General features: G+C 49.5%; 1 protein-coding gene across 14 annotated transcripts in view; it reads left to right on the top strand.

Annotated features, from left to right (window-relative positions):
- Window positions 1–20,040, top strand: part of GRAMD1B (GRAM domain containing 1B) — a 464,835-nt gene that overhangs the window by 338,478 nt on the left and 106,317 nt on the right. For 10 of the 14 annotated variants that reach the window (XM_068238819.1, XM_068238816.1, XM_068238820.1 and 7 more), the window contains one exon: window positions 14,136–14,159. The exons of the other annotated variants lie outside the window; for them this stretch is intronic. In XM_068238819.1, coding sequence (XP_068094920.1) covers window positions 14,136–14,159 — 24 coding nt within the window. The remainder of the gene's footprint in view (window positions 1–14,135; window positions 14,160–20,040) is intronic. 14 annotated transcript variants of the gene reach the window in all.

The raw sequence follows: 20,040 nt of genomic DNA, 5'->3' as shown, positions 1-20,040 counted from the left end.
GGGGGAGATGGCGGGCACAGCGGCGGGAGAGATGGTGGGCGCAACAGTGGGGGGAGATGGCGGGCACAGCGGCGGGAGAGATGGTGGGCGCAGCGGCAGGGAAGATGACTGGCACAGTGGCGGGAGAGATGGTGGGAGCAGCAGTGGGGGGATATGGCGGGCACAGCAGCACAAGAGATGATTGGCACAGCGGCGGGAGAGATGGTGGGAGCAGCAGTGGGGGGAGATGGCGGGCACAGCAGCGGGAGAGATGGTGGGAGCAGCAGTGGGGGAGATGGCGGGCACAGCAGCACAAGAGATGATTGGCACAGCGGCGGGAGAGATGGTGGGCGCAGCGGTGGGGAAGATGATTGGCACAGCGGTGGGAGAGATTGTGGGCACAGCGGCGGGAGAGATGGCTGGCACAGCAGCACAAGAGATGATTGGCACAGCGGCGGGAGAGATGGTGGGAGCAGCAGTGGGGGGAGATGGCGGGCACAGTGGCGGGAGAGATGGTGGCCGCAGCAGTGGGGGGAGATGGCGGGCACAGCGGCGGGAGAGATGGTGGGCGCAGCGGCGGGAGAGATGGTGGGCACAGCGGCAGGGAAGATGGCTGGCACAGCGGCGGGAGAGATGGTGGGTGCAGCAGTGGGGGGAGATGGCGGGCACAGCGGCGGGAAAGATGGTGGGCGCAGCGGCAGGGAAGATGACTGGCACAGCGGCGGGAGAGATGGTGGGAGCAGCAGTGGGGGGAGATGGCGGGCACAGCAGCACAAGAAATGATTGGCACAACGGCGGGAGAGATGGTGGGTGCATCAGTGGGGGAAGATGATTGTCAGTGATCAGACACTTTGATCTGTACAGGATGACGCTGTGTGGGATTTTATCCACAACGTTGCCACCTAGCGGCAGCCACGGTTTCCTGTGTCCTATGGAGGAAACAGATTGGTGCAGAGGGAAGGGCTAAACTGTTTTTGGTATTGCGTGACCGCTTTAAGAGCTGGACTCTAGAACGGGTTTAAATAAGCTCCTTTATCAACTGGAATTTTTTATTTAACTTAGATTCTATGTAATCATCAATATTACATCTTAAATAGAAATGTAAACACTTTGTGTAATGTACGCTAATCCAGATTAACATGTATACAGTAAATGTCAGGTTGTATAACGTCTCAGCTGGACATCACATAATGAAACGCGGACACACTGAGCTTATTCTTACAGCAGAGAAATACTTTTATTATTCTGACTTTTAACTGGGAAACAGTACTTGCTAACTTAAAGCGATATTGCCCCCATAAAAATCAACAGCAACTGTTTTGAGTATATTAAGTGATAAAGATGCTAATCCTGCAACTTGCAAAACATTTTGTACTGTTATGGTTGGTAGTTATCACATACTTTAGGAGCACTGGCCCTTTAATAGCCATTGCCAAACAGTTGTATGCTGTTTGCTTTTTATCTATAATATATTCCTCCTCTTCCCTTTATTTCCCTGCCTAGCTGATACATGATCCTCTGCTCACTTGTGTTTACAAGCAAGGCTAAGGTGACTGAGTGATTGGAGGAGAAAAGAAAGTTAAGGGAAGAAATGACATCAGTATTTAGCCTCAAACTGTGGGCAAAAGACATGGTTCCCACCAGGAACAGAATTCTCTTCATTTACTATATAACATTCACTGAAATCAAAACGTGGACAGTAGAGTTGGGCCGAACGGTTCGCCGGCGAACGTGGTTCGCGCGAACGTGGTTCGCGCGAACGTAGGTGGTTCGCGTGCGGGTACCGCACGCGAACCTTTTGCGGAAGAAGTTCGGTTCGCCCCATAATGCACTGAGGGTCAACTTTGACCCTCTACATCACAGTCAGCAGGCCCAGTGTAGCCAATTAGGCTACACTAGCCCCTGGAGCCCCACCCCCCCTTATATAAGGCAGGCAGCGGCGGCCATTACGGTCACTCGTGTGCTGCCTGCGTTAGTGAGAGTAGGGCGAGCTGCTGTCTGTCTCTCATATAGGGAAAGATTAGTTAGGCTTAACTTCTTCCTGGCTGCATACCTGTTCTGTTCAGTGAGCCCTCAGCCCACTGCATACCTGTACTGTGATCCTGCCACTGCATACCTGTTCAGTGATCCTGCCACTGCATACCTGTTCTGTTCAGTGAGCCCTCAGCCCACTGCATACCTGTACTGTGATCCTGCCACTCCATACCTGTTCAGTGATCCTGCCACTGCATACCTGTTCTGTTCAGTGAGCCCTCAGCCCACTGCATACCTGTTCAGTGATCCTGCCACTGCATACCTGTTCTGTGAACCCGCCACTGCATACCTGTTCTGTTCAGTGGACCCGCCACTGTATACCTGTTCTGTTCAGTGGACCCGCCACTGTATACCTGTTCTGTGAACCCGCCACTGTATACCTGTTCTGTTCAGTGGACCCGCCACTGTATACCTGTTCTGTGAACCCGCCACTGTATACCTGTTCTGTTCAGTGGACCCGCCACTGCATACCTGTTCTGTTCAGTGGACCCGCCACTGTATACCTGTTCTGTTCAGTGGACCCGCCACTGTATACCTGTTCTGTTCAGTGGACCCGCCACTGTATACCTGTTCTGTGATCGCTGCACAGAGAATTTAAATGTGTGCATTAAACACCAAGTGAACACCTGACACAACTGGCTGAGCAAATTTGGCCTAATTGGCTATTCATGAGGCAATGCTCATGCAAATATGCATTTGCTTTCGCATGCCAACTAATGCAGGGTCCATTGAACCAATGCCGCAAAGCGATTTGCCCTGCAGGAATTAGTTCATGCTATACAGCACTATCCAGGAGCGCCTCGGGGAGGCTTCCCAATGCCCCCATACAACCGGGGGACCGCGGGGTCCCAGGCGCTCTCACTGCCTGGGAACCACAGCAGCACCCCGGAGGGGGGAGGCTGGGTGGCGCAGGTGGCCCCCCCCAAGCATGGCCAGCGCCGGGGAGAGCCATCCGCACCTTTCACCTCCCAATATTTAAAAACAGGCACTTACCTTGACGTCCATTGCGTTCTGCTGCTGAGCATAGCTTGGGTGCAACACAACTTGGGGGGGCCACCTGCGCCATCCAGCCTCCCCCCTCCGGGGTAACACTGTGGTCCCTAGGCAGTGAGAGAGCCTGGGGCCCCGCAGTCCCCCCGGTTGTATGGGGGCATTGGGAAGCCTCCCCGAGGCGCTCCTGGATAGTGCTATTGCAGCATGAACTAATTCCCGCAGGGCGACCGCTTTGCGGCATTGGTTCAATGGACCCTGCATTAGTTGGCATGCGAAAGCAAATGCATATTTGCATGAGCATTGCCTCATGAATAGCCAATAAGGCCAAATTTGCTCAGCCAGTTGTGTCAGGTGTTCACTTGGTGTTTAATGCACACATTTAAATTCTCTGTGCAGCGATACCTGTTCTGTGAACCCGCCACTGCATACCTGTTCTGTTCAGTGAACCCGCCACTGTATACCTGTTCTGTTCAGTGAACCCGCCACTGTATACCTGTTCTGTTCAGTGGACCCGCCACTGTATACCTGTTCTGTTCAGTGGACCCGCCACTGTATACCTGTTCTGTGAACCCGCCACTGTATACCTGTTCTGTTCAGTGGACCCGCCACTGTATACCTGTTCAGTGAACCCGCCACTGTATACCTGTTCTGTTCAGTGGACCCGCCACTGTATACCTGTTTAGTGAACACGCCACTGCATACCTATTGTGTTCAGTGATCCTGCCACTGTATACCTGTTCTGTGAACCCGCCACTGTATACCTGTTCTGTTCAGTGGACCCGCCACTGTACACCTGTTCTGTTCAGTGGACCCGCCACTGTATACCTGTTTAGTGAACACGCCACTGCATACCTATTGTGTTCAGTGATCCTGCCACTGCATACCTGTTCTGTGAACCCGCCACTGTATACCTGTTCTGTTCAGTGGACCCGCCACTGTATACCTGTTCTGTTCAGTGGACCCGCCACTGTATACCTGTTCTGTTCAGTGGACCCGCCACTGTATACCTGTTCTGTTCAGTGGACCCGCCACTGTATACCTGTTTAGTGAACACGCCACTGCATACCTATTGTGTTCAGTGATCCTGCCACTGCATACCTGTTCTGTGAACCCGCCACTGTATACCTGTTCTGTTCAGTGGACCCGCCACTGTATACCTGTTCTGTGAACCCGCCACTGTATACCTGTTCTGTTCAGTGGACCCGCCACTGTATACCTGTTCTGTTCAGTGGACCCGCCACTGTATACCTGTTCTGTTCAGTGGACCCGCCACTGTATACCTGTTCTGTTCAGTGGACCCGCCACTGTATACCTGTTTAGTGAACACGCCACTGCATACCTATTGTGTTCAGTGATCCTGCCACTGCATACCTGTTCTGTGAACCCGCCACTGTATACCTGTTCTGTTCAGTGGACCCGCCACTGTATACCTGTTCTGTGAACCCGCCACTGTATACCTGTTCTGTTCAGTGGACCCGCCACTGTATACCTGTTCTGTTCAGTGGACCCGCCACTGTATACCTGTTCTGTTCAGTGGACCCGCCACTGTATACCTGTTCAGTGAACCCGCCACTGTATACCTGTTCAGTGAACCCGCCACTGCATACCTGTTGTGTTCAGTGAACCTGCCACTGCATACCTGTTCTGTGGACCCGCCACTGTATACCTGTTCTGTTCAGTGGACCCGCCACTGTATACCTGTTCAGTGAACCCGCCACTGCATACCTGTTGTGTTCAGTGAACCTGCCACTGCATACCTGTTCAGTGAACCCGCCACTGCATACCTGTTGTGTTCAGTGAACCTGCCACTGCATACCTGTTCTGTGAACCCGCCACTGTATACCTGTTCTGTTCAGTGGACCCGCCACTGTATACCTGTTCTGTTCAGTGGACCCGCCACTGTATACCTGTTCTGTTCAGTGGACCCGCCACTGTATACCTGTTCAGTGAACCCGCCACTGCATACCTGTTGTGTTCAGTGAACCTGCCACTGCATACCTGTTCTGTGAACCCGCCACTGTATACCTGTTCTGTTCAGTGGACCCGCCACTGTATACCTGTTCAGTGAACCCGCCACTGTATACCTGTTCTGTTCAGTGGACCCGCCACTGTATACCTGTTTAGTGAACACGCCACTGCATACCTATTGTGTTCAGTGATCCTGCCACTGCATACCTGTTCTGTGAACCCGCCACTGTATACCTGTTCTGTTCAGTGGACCCGCCACTGTATACCTGTTCAGTGAACCCGCCACTGCATACCTGTTGTGTTCAGTGAACCTGCCACTGTATACCTGTACTGTTCAGTGAACCCACCGCATCAGTGCGCATACCTGTGCAGTTAAGTGAACCCACCTACCTACGTGAGTGCACGCAGTGTGATATACCACTCCGTGCATACCCGATATGGACAAAACAGGTAGAGGAAGAGGAAGAGGTAGTGGCAGAGGCAGAGGAAGGCCACCCGGCAGGTCTGCGCGAGGTCGTGTAAATGTAATTTCGTGTGGACCTGGCCCACAGTACAGTGCTCGGAAGAAGGCACGTCCCATCACCTCCCAAGATTGTCAGGACGTGGTTGAGTATTTAGCGACACAGAACACCTCATCTTGCTCAGCCACCAGCGCTACTACTAGCACCACTTCCGCTGCATTTGACACTTCGCAAGAATTATTTAGTGTTGAAATCACTGATGCACAGCCATTGTTGTTACAGCCAGATGATTTTTCACCAGCTAATATGTCTGAGTTACGCGGCAACACTATGGATGTAACGTGTCAGGAGGATGAAGGACCTACTGATGGTGCAAGTTTGGATTTGTCTGAGGCAAGCGAAGCTGGGCAGGATGACTACGATGATGATGGTAATAGGGATCCTCTGTATGTTCCCAATAGAGGAGATGAAGAGGGGGACAGTTCAGAGGGGGAGTCAGAGAGTAGTAGGAGGAGAGAAGTTGCTGAAAGAAGCTGGGGCAGCTCTTCGTCAGAAACAGCTGGTGGCAGAGTCCGGCACCATGTATCGCCACCTATGTACAGCCAGCCAACTTGCCCTTCAGCATCAGCTGCTGAGGTCCCCATAGTGCCCACATCACAGGGTGGCTCAGCGGTGTGGAAATTTTTTAATGTGTGTGCCTCAGATCGGACCAAAGCCATCTGTTCGCTCTGCCAACAAAAATTGAGCCGTGGAAAGGCCAACACTCACGTAGGGACAAGTGCCTTATGAAGGCACCTGGAGAAAAGGCACAAACAGCAATGGGATGGCCACCTGAGCAAAAGCAGCAGCAGCACACAAAAGAAAAGTCACCCTCCTTCTCCTCTTCCTCCTTCAGGTGCATCATCTGCTTCTGCCGCTCTCTCCCTTGCACCTTCACAGGCACCCTCCTCCACTCCGCCTCTGCCCTTGAGCGGTTCCTGCTCCTCTGCCCACAGCAGCAGTCAGGTGTCTGTGAAGGAAATGTTTGAGCGGAAGAAGCCACTTTTGGCCAGTCACCCCCTTGCCCGGCGTCTGACAGCTGGCGTGGCGGAACTGTTAGCTCGCCAGCTGTTACCATACCGGCTGGTGGACTCTGAGGCCTTCCGTAAATTTGTGGCCATCGGAACACCGCAGTGGAAGATGCCAGGCCGCACTTATTTTTCGAGAAAGGCCATACCCCAACTGCACCGTGAAGTTGAGAGGCAAGTGGTGTCATCTCTTGCGAAGAGCGTTGGGTCAAGGGTACACCTGACCACGGATGGCTGGTCTGCCAAGCACGGGCAGGGCCGCTACATTACCTACACAGCCCATTGGGTGAACCTGGTGGTGAACGATGGCAAGCAGAAAGCGGCGGACCAAATTGTGACACCTCCACGGCTTGCAGGCAGGCCTCCTGCCACCTCCTCTCCTCCTGCTACATGCTCTTCGCTGTCCTCCTCCTCCTTGGCTGAGTGGCAGTTCTCCTCTCCAGCTACACAGCCCCAGCTCCGCAGGGCCTATGCTGCATGCCAGGTACGACGGTGTCACGCCATCTTAGACATGGCTTGTCTCAAAGCGGAGAGTCACACTGGAGCAGCTCTCCTGGCTGCTCTTAAGAAACAGGTGGATGAGTGGCTGACCCCGCACCACCTGGAGATAGGCAACGTGGTGTGCGACAACGGCAGCAATCTGCTTGCCGCTTTGCATATGGGGAAGCTGACACACATACCCTGCATGGCACATGTCATGAATCTAGTGGTTCAAAGATTTGTGGCAAAGTACCCTGGCTTAGCGGATGTCCTGAAGCAGGCCAGGAAGTTCTGTGGGCATTTGAGGCGCTCTTACACAGCCATGGCACGATTTGCAGAAATTCAGCGTAAAAACAACATGCCGGTGAGACGCCTCATTTGCGATAGCCCCACTCGCTGGAACTCGACCCTGCTCATGTTCTCCCGCCTGCTAGAACAGAAGAAAGCCGTCACCCAGTACCTCTACAACTGGAGTAGAACGAAACAGTCTGGGAAGATGGGGATGTTCTGGCCCGACAACTGGACACTGATGAAAAATGCATGCAGGCTCATGCGGCCGTTTGAGGAGGTGACCAACCTGGTGAGCCGCAGTGAGGGCACCATCAGCGACTTAATTCCCTACGCGTACTTCTTGGAGCGTGCTGTGCGTAGAGTGGCGGATGAAGCTGCGAATGAGCGTGACCAGGAACCGTTACGGCAGGAACAGGCATGGGACCAATTTTCATCAGACCCAGCTGTTTCCTCAACACCTGCGGCAGCACAGAGGGGGGAGGAGGAGGAAGAAGAGAGGTCGTGTGCAGAAGACGAGTCAGACTCAGAGGATGATGAGCAAGGTGTTTCTTTGGGGGAGGAGGAGGAGGAGGAGGAGGGGACAGCGGCAGGAGAACAACCGCAGCAGGCGTCGCAGGGGGCTTGTGCTGCTCAACCTTCCCGTGGTATTGTTCGCGGCTGGGGGGAGGAGGTTGACTTACCTGACGTCACTGAGGAAGAGCAAGAGGAGATGGAGGGTACTGGATCCGACTTTGTGCAGATGTCGTCTTTTATGCTGTCCTGCCTGTTGAGTGACCCCCGTATAAAAAACCTCAAGGGGAATGACCTGTACTGGGTGGCCACACTACTAGACCCTCGGTACAGGCACAAAGTGGCGGACCTGTTACCAACTCACCGGAAGGTGGAAAGGATGCAGCACATGCAGAACCAGCTGTCAACTATGCTTTACAATGCCTTTAAGGGTGATGTGACAGCACAACGCCAGCAAGGTACCACTGCCACTAATCCTCCTCCCGTGTCCACGCAGTCAAAGACAGGACGCTCCAGCGATCTCATGGTGATGTCGGACATGCGGACGTTCTTTAGTCCAACGCCTCGCCGTAGCCCTTCCGGATCCACCCTCCACCAACGCCTCGACCGGCAGGTAGCCGACTACCTGGCCTTAAGTGTGGATGTAGACACTGCTGTGAACAGCGATGAGGAACCCTTGAACTACTGGGTGCGCAGGCTTGACCTGTGGCCAGAGCTGTCCCAATTTGCCATCCAACTTCTCTCCTGCCCTGCCGCAAGCGTCCTCTCAGAAAGGACCTTCAGCGCAGCTGGAGGCATTGTCACAGAGAAGAGAAGTCGCCTAAGTCACAAAAGTGTTAAGTACCTCACCTTTATCAAAATGAATGAGGCATGGATCCCGGAGGGCTGCTGCCCGCCCCAAGACTAAGTCAGTCCCCGCACACACAGCATCTCTGCCTGCACGCCGTGTGACTGGCTGCCTAGCCTGCCCCAAAAAGACTAAGTCGCTCCCAGTCCCTCCACACAGCATGTCTGCCTGCAGGCCGCTTCACTACCTTCTCCGCCACCACCAACAGGGTCCGGGACTCCAGGCGGATTGCTGAATTTTTTAGGCCGCTGCTAGCAGCGGCCGCTGTAATAATTTTTATGGTGCGTGTACATGACTGCCTAATTTTTCTGGCTGCACTGAGGGCAGCTGCAACAACAAAAGAAAAGGCATGTACATGCGCCCATTCCCCTTCGTGATCATTACCTTGCCGTGGTGAAGGGGCTTGCGTATCACAATGAAGCAATGACCGGCGCCTAGATGAGTGTCTCGGGGGGCACACAAAAGATAATAAGGTCGTTGCTTCATTGTGGTCAGACCAAATTTGATCAGCTGGACAGTCACTGTTCTGTCATTCAGCTACATCAGCCAGGCCGACCATATGGGCTGTAAAGCCACCAAAACCTGCACTCTCGCCATGGTGCGCACCAGTCCAGCACGGCCGTCACTAGTACAAACAGCTGTTTGCGGTGCGTTACACGGTGAGTTTGGTGTGTCAGTGTGAAGCAGTACCTTAATTACACTACCTGATTGATGTATACACATGCAAGATGTTTTAAAGCACTTTAGGCCTGTCATTTAGCATTCAATGTGATTTCTGCCCTTAAAACGCTGCTTTGCGTCAAATCCAGATTTTTCCCGGGGACTTTTGGCGTGTATCCCACTCCGCCATGCCCCCCTCCAGGTGTTAGACCCCTTGAAACATCTTTTCCATCACTTTTGTGGCCAGCATAATTATTTTTTTTTTCAAAGTTCGCATCCCCATTGAAGTCTATTGCGGTTCGCGAACTTTAACGCGAACCGAACGTTCCGCGAAAGTTCGCGAACCCGGTTCGCGAACCTAAAATCGGAGGTTCGGCCCAACTCTAGTGGACAGTACAATACATGTTATGTAAGTAGATCAAGTATTTATCTACCTATATATGTGTTTTTTTCCCTGGCATAGTATGGCTAATCCTCCTGCTTTAAGGTAGCCATACATCTGGCGATGATGGGCAGATTCGACCAACAGACAAATCTCTCTCTGATCAAATCTGATAAGCGAGCGATCTGTCAGCTTCCCATACACTACAGGCCGATTCCCGATCAGTTTTATTTGGAAATCGATCCAGAATCAGCCGCAATCGCCGACCCGATGCTGACCCGCCCCTAATGTTTAATGTTCCCCCCGGTGGCTCTGGGCTCCGTCCTCCATCCATACACGTGCCCCACGTGGTTGCCTGAGTAATGTGGACACGTGTGTGACATCACACGCGCCCATGTGTACACCGCCAACCACGTGGGGTGTGTGTGGGCGGAGCCCGGTGCCAGCTGCGGACAAGTAATGTATAGTGTACTGAGGGGGCACATTGAACATTAGGGAGGTTCGTAGTGTTTGTCACTCGTCCCGATATGACTCCGCCGCTACCGCCGCACACCCGACCACCCACGGCAGCCCAGGCATCTTGCAGTATGTCCGCTCGACATGCTCAGACCAAAATTGGTTATATTGTCGTTTGGGCATGCACTCGGATTTTCATCCGATTCGATTATAATTATCAAATCGGGTCGTCAATCGGCCACCAAGTAACTAGAAGTATGGTACCTATATATTTTTTTCTTTTAGTACAGTTTAAAAATACTAGGAGTTGGTTCATGTTTGCTGAATGTTGACTCGGATTCTGACTTCAGACATTGGTTGTGACGGGGTGTAGAGAATGGACCGAGAAACTTAAATTAGTCACTGAAAGTCATCCAAAGTAGTTTTGCGATGCAATGAATTACCTGTTAATAGAGGTATCGATACACTATACAATCTTGATTGTTCAATCTTACCACGTCTGTGTAATATGAGGGTGCCCATACAGCATACAAGTGAAGTCGCCGCTGGGGGATTTGGGCGCAGGATACAGCCGATATACAGCTTACCCTGCTCCTGCACAAGTCCCTGCCGCATTAATTACTATTCTCCCTCCAGGTCCATGTGGATGGTGGGAAATTATCGAATTCGGCTTCCATCTAATACTGGCAGCCGAATTATAGTGTTTTAAAATTAACTTCAGCTCCGTCTTCAGACGGCGCTGAAGTTACTCCCTGTGCCTGCTATAGCCGTGATTACTATTACGGTCTATGGTGGCGCTGGCTGCACCCAAATCTCCTGCGCTGGATTTGACAGGATTGGCCCATGCATTATTCAGTTTTGCGGTCCAGCCAAAATCAGTCAATAGGATTGATTGAGAATGCTGGAAGATTTTGGTCACAGGGGCTCAATCGGTTGCGTGACAGTACTAAAGTACAATATCGCAATGACTGACGTACCCCCAGCTACTGTCCCCTCCAGTGTGTGCGTCCCCCATGCCCGTGTGCAGTGCTGAAGGCTCACCAGTCCATCGGCATGAACCCTGGCACTCCTCCAGTGTCCGGCGTCACTAGCAGCCCCTATGCGACGTGACACCGGCGCCTGTGGCAACGTCATTACATCTGCCTGGTGTCACATATAACAGGCGCTTGGGATGGGGCCGGACACCGGAGGTGCATAGGTGGACTGGTAAGCCTTCAACTCTCCACATGGGGGGCACATATACACTTGGGGGGCAGCAGTAGGATGATTTCCAAAAGATTTAATGCTGAAATCTATTGTAGATTGGGGTGCAGTGTGTAGATGGGCAATCCATCCCTCTTGGATTAGATTCGGTCAGAGAGGGGTCTCTTTTGTGGTCGATCTGGTGGCCAATAGACTAAGGTAGTGAGAACACTTTGAATAATCTTCCCATATTGCGTGAAAGTATTAAGATTGTGCAATCAAGTTTGTATGGTCTATGGCCAGCTTTACAGATTGAAGCTTTTGTGTTGGTCTGGCCATACTTGCACAAGAGCCCCGAACATCTGGGAGCCGTAGCAGGACTATTGGGTGGCATCCCTGCAGACCGGGAGCCCAGACCAGGGTCCATTGGATTTTAAGCAAATACATTGTTTTTTTAAAGTTTATAACCTTCAGCATTTTAAAAATTTCTAAATGAATGCAGTCTAAAATTTGACCTGCTTTTTACCACACCTCCTACAACCAGATGAGAGTACTCAGCTAAACAAATGAGTGAAAAAGACAAGTGATGCGAGGTGACAGGAATATGTGTGGGAAAAGTGTGAGAACTTGGAGGACATAGTCAGATGTTTCGCTCATAGAGATGGCAATCGGGTGTGAGTGTGGGAGGTCTTGTTTAAAGAACAGACATCTAAGTCATCATCATCCAAATCTGATCTTCACAATACAAGTTTGTGGGAAGGTGTCATGGCTCAATCAAGTGCTACTTTCTTGCATCCTATGTTGGTTCAGCATCATGAGCTGGGACAGCTTTGATGACTGTGCACCAAACTTAACAGAAACTGAGTCATGGGCAAGACAACGAGTCTAAACACAAATGACTTTACTAGAGAATGGTTGTCATAAAAGAAACATGCTGGTTCAGATTGGCAGAGTCAGAGTAGAAGCAACTGATCCAGCAGGTCATGTGAGAAGGCCCCAATGTTCCTGAGATGTTCCTACACTGTTCAGAGAAATGGGGCTAAAGGTCCTCCTAGCCAAGGTAAAAGGCTGATCACAAATACGTCATTTCAGATCATTTTCATCAATAAATAAGTGAACAACCATGTTTTAGGTTTATTGTTAAATTTGCTTCTCATTATTGAGCATTAGACTTGTGTTTGATGTCCTATTTATGTAGAAATGTCGTTGGGAAATTGAAAAGTGTTTGCAGTCTTTACAGAACCATTGTTTGTCATGTGAGAATGTCTATGCAATGCCTCCACTCCCATTAAACGTGTGTTCTTACCCGAGCATCTCAATATATGAAGGCATTTGTAAGTTCTGTGGCCATCTCTGGTCACCACAGTGCTGAGCAGGGCAAACACCATGCAGAGACCACTGGAGGAGGACACAGCGGGCCTCTTTCCAGCACCCATCCATAGCTGCTTCTGGTGTCTCTTGTTTTCATAGTTGAGTACAGAAGGGAGCAATTCAAACCTGTCCAGACAAATACGTTATTAAACTGCTGGTTCTTACACTTCTCTTGCAACAAAACAATAAGTTGGTAAAAAAAAGTCCTAAACATCTTAATTTATTTTTAACCACATCACTGGTGAACTGCTATGAATTTTTGATGGACATGTTCTGCTATGTAGACTCAGAAGAACCAGCTGTCCTAACTGCCCTGTCCTTCCTGGTCATGCCACCTTCCTCTGTTGACCCCTGTGGAAGGTATGAGCCCTTGTCTGCCCTGTGTGTATGGTGGAAAGGGCAGTGAGGGGTAACTTGGCATCACTTTCCTTCCTGGAGGGGCAGCAGGACATGGATTGATCTAACAAGGGGGGGGGGGGGGGACTTAACAGGAATTCAAGGTGGCTGCCATATTGGAGACTTCCTTATGTGTTTCCTTTTAAACAATACAGGTTGTCCGCCTGATCCTGTGTCTGTAATGCTTCTAGCCATAGACCCTGAACAAGCATGCAGCTCACGGGCTCTGACCGAAGTCTGGATGGATTAACCACATGCTTGTTTCAGGGTTGTGATTTAGACACTACTGATGCCAGTACATCAACAAGACTGCCAAGCAACTGGTTTTGTTTGAAAGGCAATAAATATGGCAGCCTCCATATCCCCTTCACTTTAAAGGAGCAGAGATTGCTGCTTTAAAGGACAACTGAAGTGAGAGGTACTTAGAACTTGCCATATTTATTTCTTTTTAAGCAATACCAGTTTACCTGGCTGTCCTGCTGATCATCTGCCTCTAATAATTTCAGCCATAGCCCCTGAACAAGCATGCCACAGATCAGGTGTTGCTGACATTATTGTCACATCTGACAAGATTAGCTGCATGCTTTTTTCAGGTGTGTGATTCAGACACTACAGTAGCCAAATAGAACATGCAAGGCTGACAGGCAACTGGTATTGTTTAACAGGAAATAAATATGGCAGCCTCCATCACTTCTGTTGTCCTTTAAATGAATGCATTTAGGAGCTGTTTCCATGCCTTATCTTAGGCTGCACGAGATATTGGGAACCGAGAACGTTATAAATCTTTGGGCAATGCGTGGACTTATCTTGAGCTGTCTCTGGCTTATTATGGAGAATGTAGGTGCGTGTTGCTCTATCATTGTACCGGCAGGACGGCGGTGATTAAAGGCCATGCCGTCTGGTGTTGGCTGGTAATACATGGAATTTCTGCTGAGATAGGTGACAGTGTCCTCACAGGAGGGGACATGACATTTCGTGCCGGCCAGCCTGTCTCTCTGTGTGTCATAATTCTGTGTCCTGTAACGTCTGCGCTCTAATTCTCTCTGTTTTTGTTTCAGTATGACAGACTTAACCTGATCAAAGTAAGCTGTTCTCTTTCTTCTCCCATGAACCGTTCTCTCCACCGCTTCCCCCTCCTCGCTGAGTAGAGATCGCAGCTAGCTAGCGGTGAATATGTAGGCTGCCCTGTCCCAGCTCCGCCTCCCCTCTGTGTCCCCAGCACAGATACAATGCTTTGTTATATATGTTTGTTGCTTTGCCTTGATGAAGTGTTCAACCAGCTACTGATACATGCAGGTTTCTGATTTGCATATATGCAGAAATAGCGCTGGGAAATTCAGGCTAAGGGTAAAGCGGGAAAAGGTCTCCCTCTGCTCCTGCAAAAGTCCCTGCGGTGTTCATTTCTATTCCCTCTCCAGGCCGCCATGGACTCCGGAAAGACGTAATTTGACTGCCAGCCAATGCTGGTGGAGGTATTACGCTGTTTTTATAGTAATTTGAGCTCCGTCTTTTGAGGGCACCCAAATTACTGCTATAGCTTGGCACATGGTGTACCCAAATTTCACTGCGCCATTTTGTACTGTCTCTGTCTGAATTGTGGTTGGTTCACACTAAGGGGGTGCCCATCAGGGCTGTGGAGTCGGAGTTGGAGTCAAGAAGTCGGAACAATTTTGGGTACCCGGAGTCGGTGGTTTCATAAACTGAGGAGTCGGAGTCGGAAGATTTTTGTACCGACTCCACAGCCCTGGTACCCATACATTACTTTATTTTTAGCATCAATGTCCAGCCAATTCAGTCATAATGATTAATTCTGGCAGAGAACGATGCTGCAAAATGGCCCCCAGTTTGATCGTTTCAATCGATTTTTTTGGGCCAAAATCCATTGAAAGAATCGATTGGGCATGCTAGAAAAACTCAGTCGCAAGGCCTCAATCAGGCGCATGGCACTAATGGCGTTTGATCTCCCGACAACCAACAAACCCCTGACCAGTCTCCCCCGAGTCTGTGGCGAGTGTTGTAGGCTCACCTGTCTTCCGGTGGGATGCTTCACCTCCTGTATCTGGCGTCTTTCTCACCCCACATCTGTACCATGTGGCACAGCCACGTGTGCTGAGATTACTGCATGCGGCTGTGTCACGTAGTACAGGTGCCACTGGTGGAAATCCAAAAAGACGCTAGACAGCTGAATCTACGACACCATCGGCCCAACGAGTGGAAGCGGCACTTTCCAATGCTGACTTAATGCTAAAATCTATTTGAAATCTAGTTCACTAAAAAGAATTTAAAAAAAGGGATCGATCTGGTGCCACATCGAGAGGTGTATGGGCACCTTAAGTTCACGGCGGGACAATGTCCAAGAGAGGATGGCAGCAGACCAGCAGATACGTAGATACATTTCCTCTGGGATCATTCACAAGGTCTGTGTTGCAACTACATCACACCCCCCACAATCTTAGATCAAAAGGACGTAACACCTTGGTCACCCCCAGAGTCCACCTCAAAACCTTTGGAGACAGAGCCTTTTGTCATGCTGCCCCTACACTTTGGAACTCCCTGCCACACCCAATCAGGACAGCTCCATCCCTGGAAGCATTTAAGTCTAAACTGAAAACCTACCTTTTCAGTCAGGCATTCATGAACATCTGACTATCTCCTCTGTAACACAACCCAGCCTGCAACCCTGTATTAATCTGAGACACAACTATGCGCTTTGAGTCCTATGGGAGAAAAGCGCTTTACAAATGTTATTGTATTGTATTGTATTGTATTCACGATCTGGGTTTGGCTGTTGTACTACCGCTATGGACATTCCTGGTCTGCACAGAGGTTATGGAAGGTGAATGCATTGCCCTTCACCCGATAAAATAGTGTCCATACATTCCAGAGCAATAGACGCTTCAGTGGACCTGCAGAGCAGTTCAAAGTATCTGTGGATACTCTTTCACTCCTAACTTTGTTATTGACTTTGGGATTATGTTTTCATGAGTATTTTCAAGACTTATCTCTATCACAAATCTATCGCTCATTGATCCCCTTCCTCTTCCATACACTCAACCCTAATCTGCTCCCAACGTAACCCACCTACCCCTCACCTCTCATGAACATAACCCTCATAACGAAACCCAACCCTATCCTTCCCCAACATAAAACCCTTCCTGATACCCGTCCCTACCCTTCCTCCAATGAAGCCCCCTTCTCAACACCTAACCTCCCACCAACATAACACTCTGCCTTACACCCATCACCTAACCTCCCCCCAATGTAGCCCCCTTCCTAACCCTAACCTCCCCCCAACATAACTCTATGCCTTACACCCATCACCTAACCTCCCCCCAATGTAGCCCCCTTCCTAACCCCCCTCCCCCCCAACATAACTCTCTGCCTTACACCCATCACCTGACCTCCCCAATGTAGCCCCCTTCCCAACACCTAACCCCAACCTCCCCCGCATGCAACTCCCTTCCTTACATCTTACCCTAACTGCCTCTATAACGGAACCCCCTTTCTGACATCTTACCCTAACCTCCCAGGGAGGGGACTTTGCATCCAATTCTATACACTCAGCAAGGTGCTCACATGGCGACATCCACTTGACTGAACCTTGCCCATATTTCTCCTCTCTCTTTGCTCCCCACACTAATAATATAACTATATCTCTACACACGCGGCTGGATCAGACAGGGCCGCACACAGTACATATGTACACCTTCATTACGGCTATGCTGCAGACTGAATGCAATTATTCCATGTAAGTGACTTACAAGCAGAGACTTTTCATGCAATTAGACGGCTTAGAGGCCTCCCCTGAGTGCTGCTTGCGGATAAAATATTGATGCAGCCACAGAACCTCCCCCATCCCTCCACACAGCGCTGATACCGGCACACGATGCAGTCTGATAACCTTCCGGAGCGGGGGCCGCCAATGAGGGGGTCATTCATCCAAACTGATGGGAAACTTATGCAAATACATGCAGCTTTACAACAGACCTGAACTCAGAACTTCCTTTCTGCTCTAAGAGATAAGCAACAGCAAAATAATCTTTAAACAAAAACATTTCTTTGTTACAGCTGATACAAATCCTGCAATAAATCTGCAGCATGTCTACTTCCTGCTTTCATGGAAGCAACCGTAGGGTTAACATCCTGTGCTTTCAAATTGGCTGCTCTGCAAAGGCAGAGATCAAATTACAACTTGTGATTAGTCACAGGTGAGGGGCAATTAGACAGGCTAAACTCTCTAAATACATACAGGGTGCATTTCTCTATATTTTCCTCCGGTCCTGTGCAAGAGTTCAGGTCCACTTTAGAAGCCACCATTCACATGCATCAGATTGGTTCATATATATAGATATATATATATACACACACAGACAGTCCCCTACTTCCAAACCACTCAAGTTGAAACATTTCAAAAAAACAAAGTTGCCTTCATGTGCAAAATATACAAAATGGTGTTTTTATTACATATTTCTGTTATTAAATGTTACAGTTTTGTATAAATAAGTGTGGAGTATCTCACACAGAGAAATGCAATAGCGCTATCAGAATACAGTGACATAATAATACACTGGAGTGGTTCTGTGCCTGCAACTTAATGAGGCAACAGCAGTAGTGTGCACACAGCTCTGGGTGTCAGTGGGCTGTGGAGCGTCACACACACAAAAACACAGGAGACAGATGTGCTAGCCCTCAAAAGGGCTGTTTGGGGTTCTTTCACAGCAAGTGAGGAACAAGAATACAGGCCTAGCTAATGCTTTCCCTACCTATCTGCAGCAAGTCTGACCCGGCTCTCACTAGCAGTCAGCAGCCAGCAGAGAATGAATCCAATATGGCCACCACAACTGCTTTTTAATAGGGGGGGTGGGGGGTCCAGGAGGGAGTGCGAGCTGATTGGCTGCCATGTGTCTGCTAACTGTGAGGTAAGGAGTCATAGTTTAGCTCAATGATGATATATAGGGGGCAAACACGCCAAATGTTCGCCGCAAATGTGAACAGCCGATGTTCGCAGAATACTGCTCGCCGGCGAACTGTTGGGGTCATCTCTATTTGTGATGAATCGGCTGCTATCCTGTCTGACACTAGACTGTACGAGGCTAGCCTAGTTTAGGGGACCCAGCAGGAAACCTCATAGGGAAATTCCACAAAACGTGATTGGGTGGACAGCACCCTCTCGAAACAGCTATATTTCAGATAGGTTGTAGTAAACTCCACCCACACTGTTCAGCCAATCACAACACTTCATGCTGTAGAGGGTCCTGTGATTGGAGAACTGATACCTATGAGGTTTTCTGCTGGGTCCCCCCAACTAGACCAGCGTCCATTTTTCTGCAGAGGAAGAGCAGTCGCTGGTCGAGTAATACGCCAGTACCATATACTGTATTCTGCGGACTATAAGACACGCCTGACCATAAGACGCACCCAGGTTTAGAGGACAAACAACAGAGGGAAAAATATATATACTAAATATGGGCAGCACGGTGGCGCAGTGGTTTACGCTCTCGCCTTGCAGCGCTGGATCCCCAGTTTGAATCCTCTCACACCCAAAAAAACATACAGATAAGTTAATTGGCTTCCCCCTAAATTGGCCCTAGACTACGATACATACACTACGCGATACATACATACATACACATAGGACAATGGTAGGGTTTAGATTAGTTATTGACAAGACAATATACTCTGTACAGCCCTGCGGAATATGTTGCCGCTATATAAATACTAAATAATAATTCTAACCCTGGTGCATCCATGGTGAAGGGGCATCCTGTGGGTTATGCCCTCATTGTACTTCACGCACACAGTGATATTTGAGAAGTGAAACGAAGTTTATTGGATTTACAGAAAGTGCGCAATAATTGTTTAAATAAAATTATATTGATCATTGAGTCATTTTATTGATTCCAAAACCTTAAAAAACGAATTATTTGAAATCAAATTGGCTTGGTAAGCTCAGTGACCTGTAACCTACATACACAGGTGAATCCAATTATGAGAAAGAGTATTTAAGGGGGTCACTTGTAAGTTTCCCTCCTTTTTTAATTTTCTCTGAAGAGTAGCAACATGGGGGTCTCAAAACAGCTCTCAAATGACCTGAAGACAAAGATTGTTCACCATCATGGTTTAGGGGAAGGATACAGAAAGCTGTCTCAGAGATTTCAACTGTCTGTTTCCACAGTTAGGAACATATTAAGGAAATGGAAGACCACAGGTACAGTTCTAAGGCTTGAAGTGGAAGACCAAGAAAAATCTCGGATAAACAGAAGCAGCGAATGGTGAGAACAGTCAGATTCAACCCACAGACCAGCACCAAAGACCTACAGCATCATCTTGCTGCAGATGGAGTCACTGTGTATCGTTCAACCATTCAGCACACTTTACACAAGGAGATGCTGTATGCGAGAGTGATGCAGAGGAAGCCTTTTCTCCGCTCACAGCACAAACAGAGCCGCTTGAGGTATGCTAAAGCACATTTGGACAAGCCAGCTTCATTTTGGAATAAGGTGCTGTGGACTGAAAAATGACTGTCGGTTACTGTGCAGATGATTCCAGGCCCTTGCCTTAGTATTTGTGTATCTGTAGTGCACACGGCCGGCCTGAGCTGTCACTATGATTGTGTTCCCGGAGACACGCAGTTAAGCATTACCCTTTGTGTGAAGCTATAGTATTCTTCTGACACGTCGCACAATGGAGCTGAAAAGCCTTTCATCCCCTTCACTGCTGACCAGGCGCATTCTATAGGTGGAGAAATGCTGGGAAAATGGCCTGATTGTGACAGTGATATGAGTTCCGCTGATAATACACAGGCTGTATGTCCCCGCAGGACTTTAGTGGTTTACTTTGAGAACTCTGAAAGCACAGCTAAGCCCACATGTCCCGCCATAGGTGATCCCCTCAGGGGACCTGTTTTGGGTAGCTGTTATTTCCTTCCTTCAGAAAACCTCCCCTGTGCCTCTTTTCAGTTTT

The sequence above is a fragment of the Hyperolius riggenbachi genome, chromosome 6 (assembly GCF_040937935.1).
Source record: "Hyperolius riggenbachi isolate aHypRig1 chromosome 6, aHypRig1.pri, whole genome shotgun sequence".
NCBI lineage: Eukaryota > Metazoa > Chordata > Amphibia > Anura > Hyperoliidae > Hyperolius > Hyperolius riggenbachi.
This window is presented reverse-complemented; position numbering and strand designations above follow the sequence as displayed.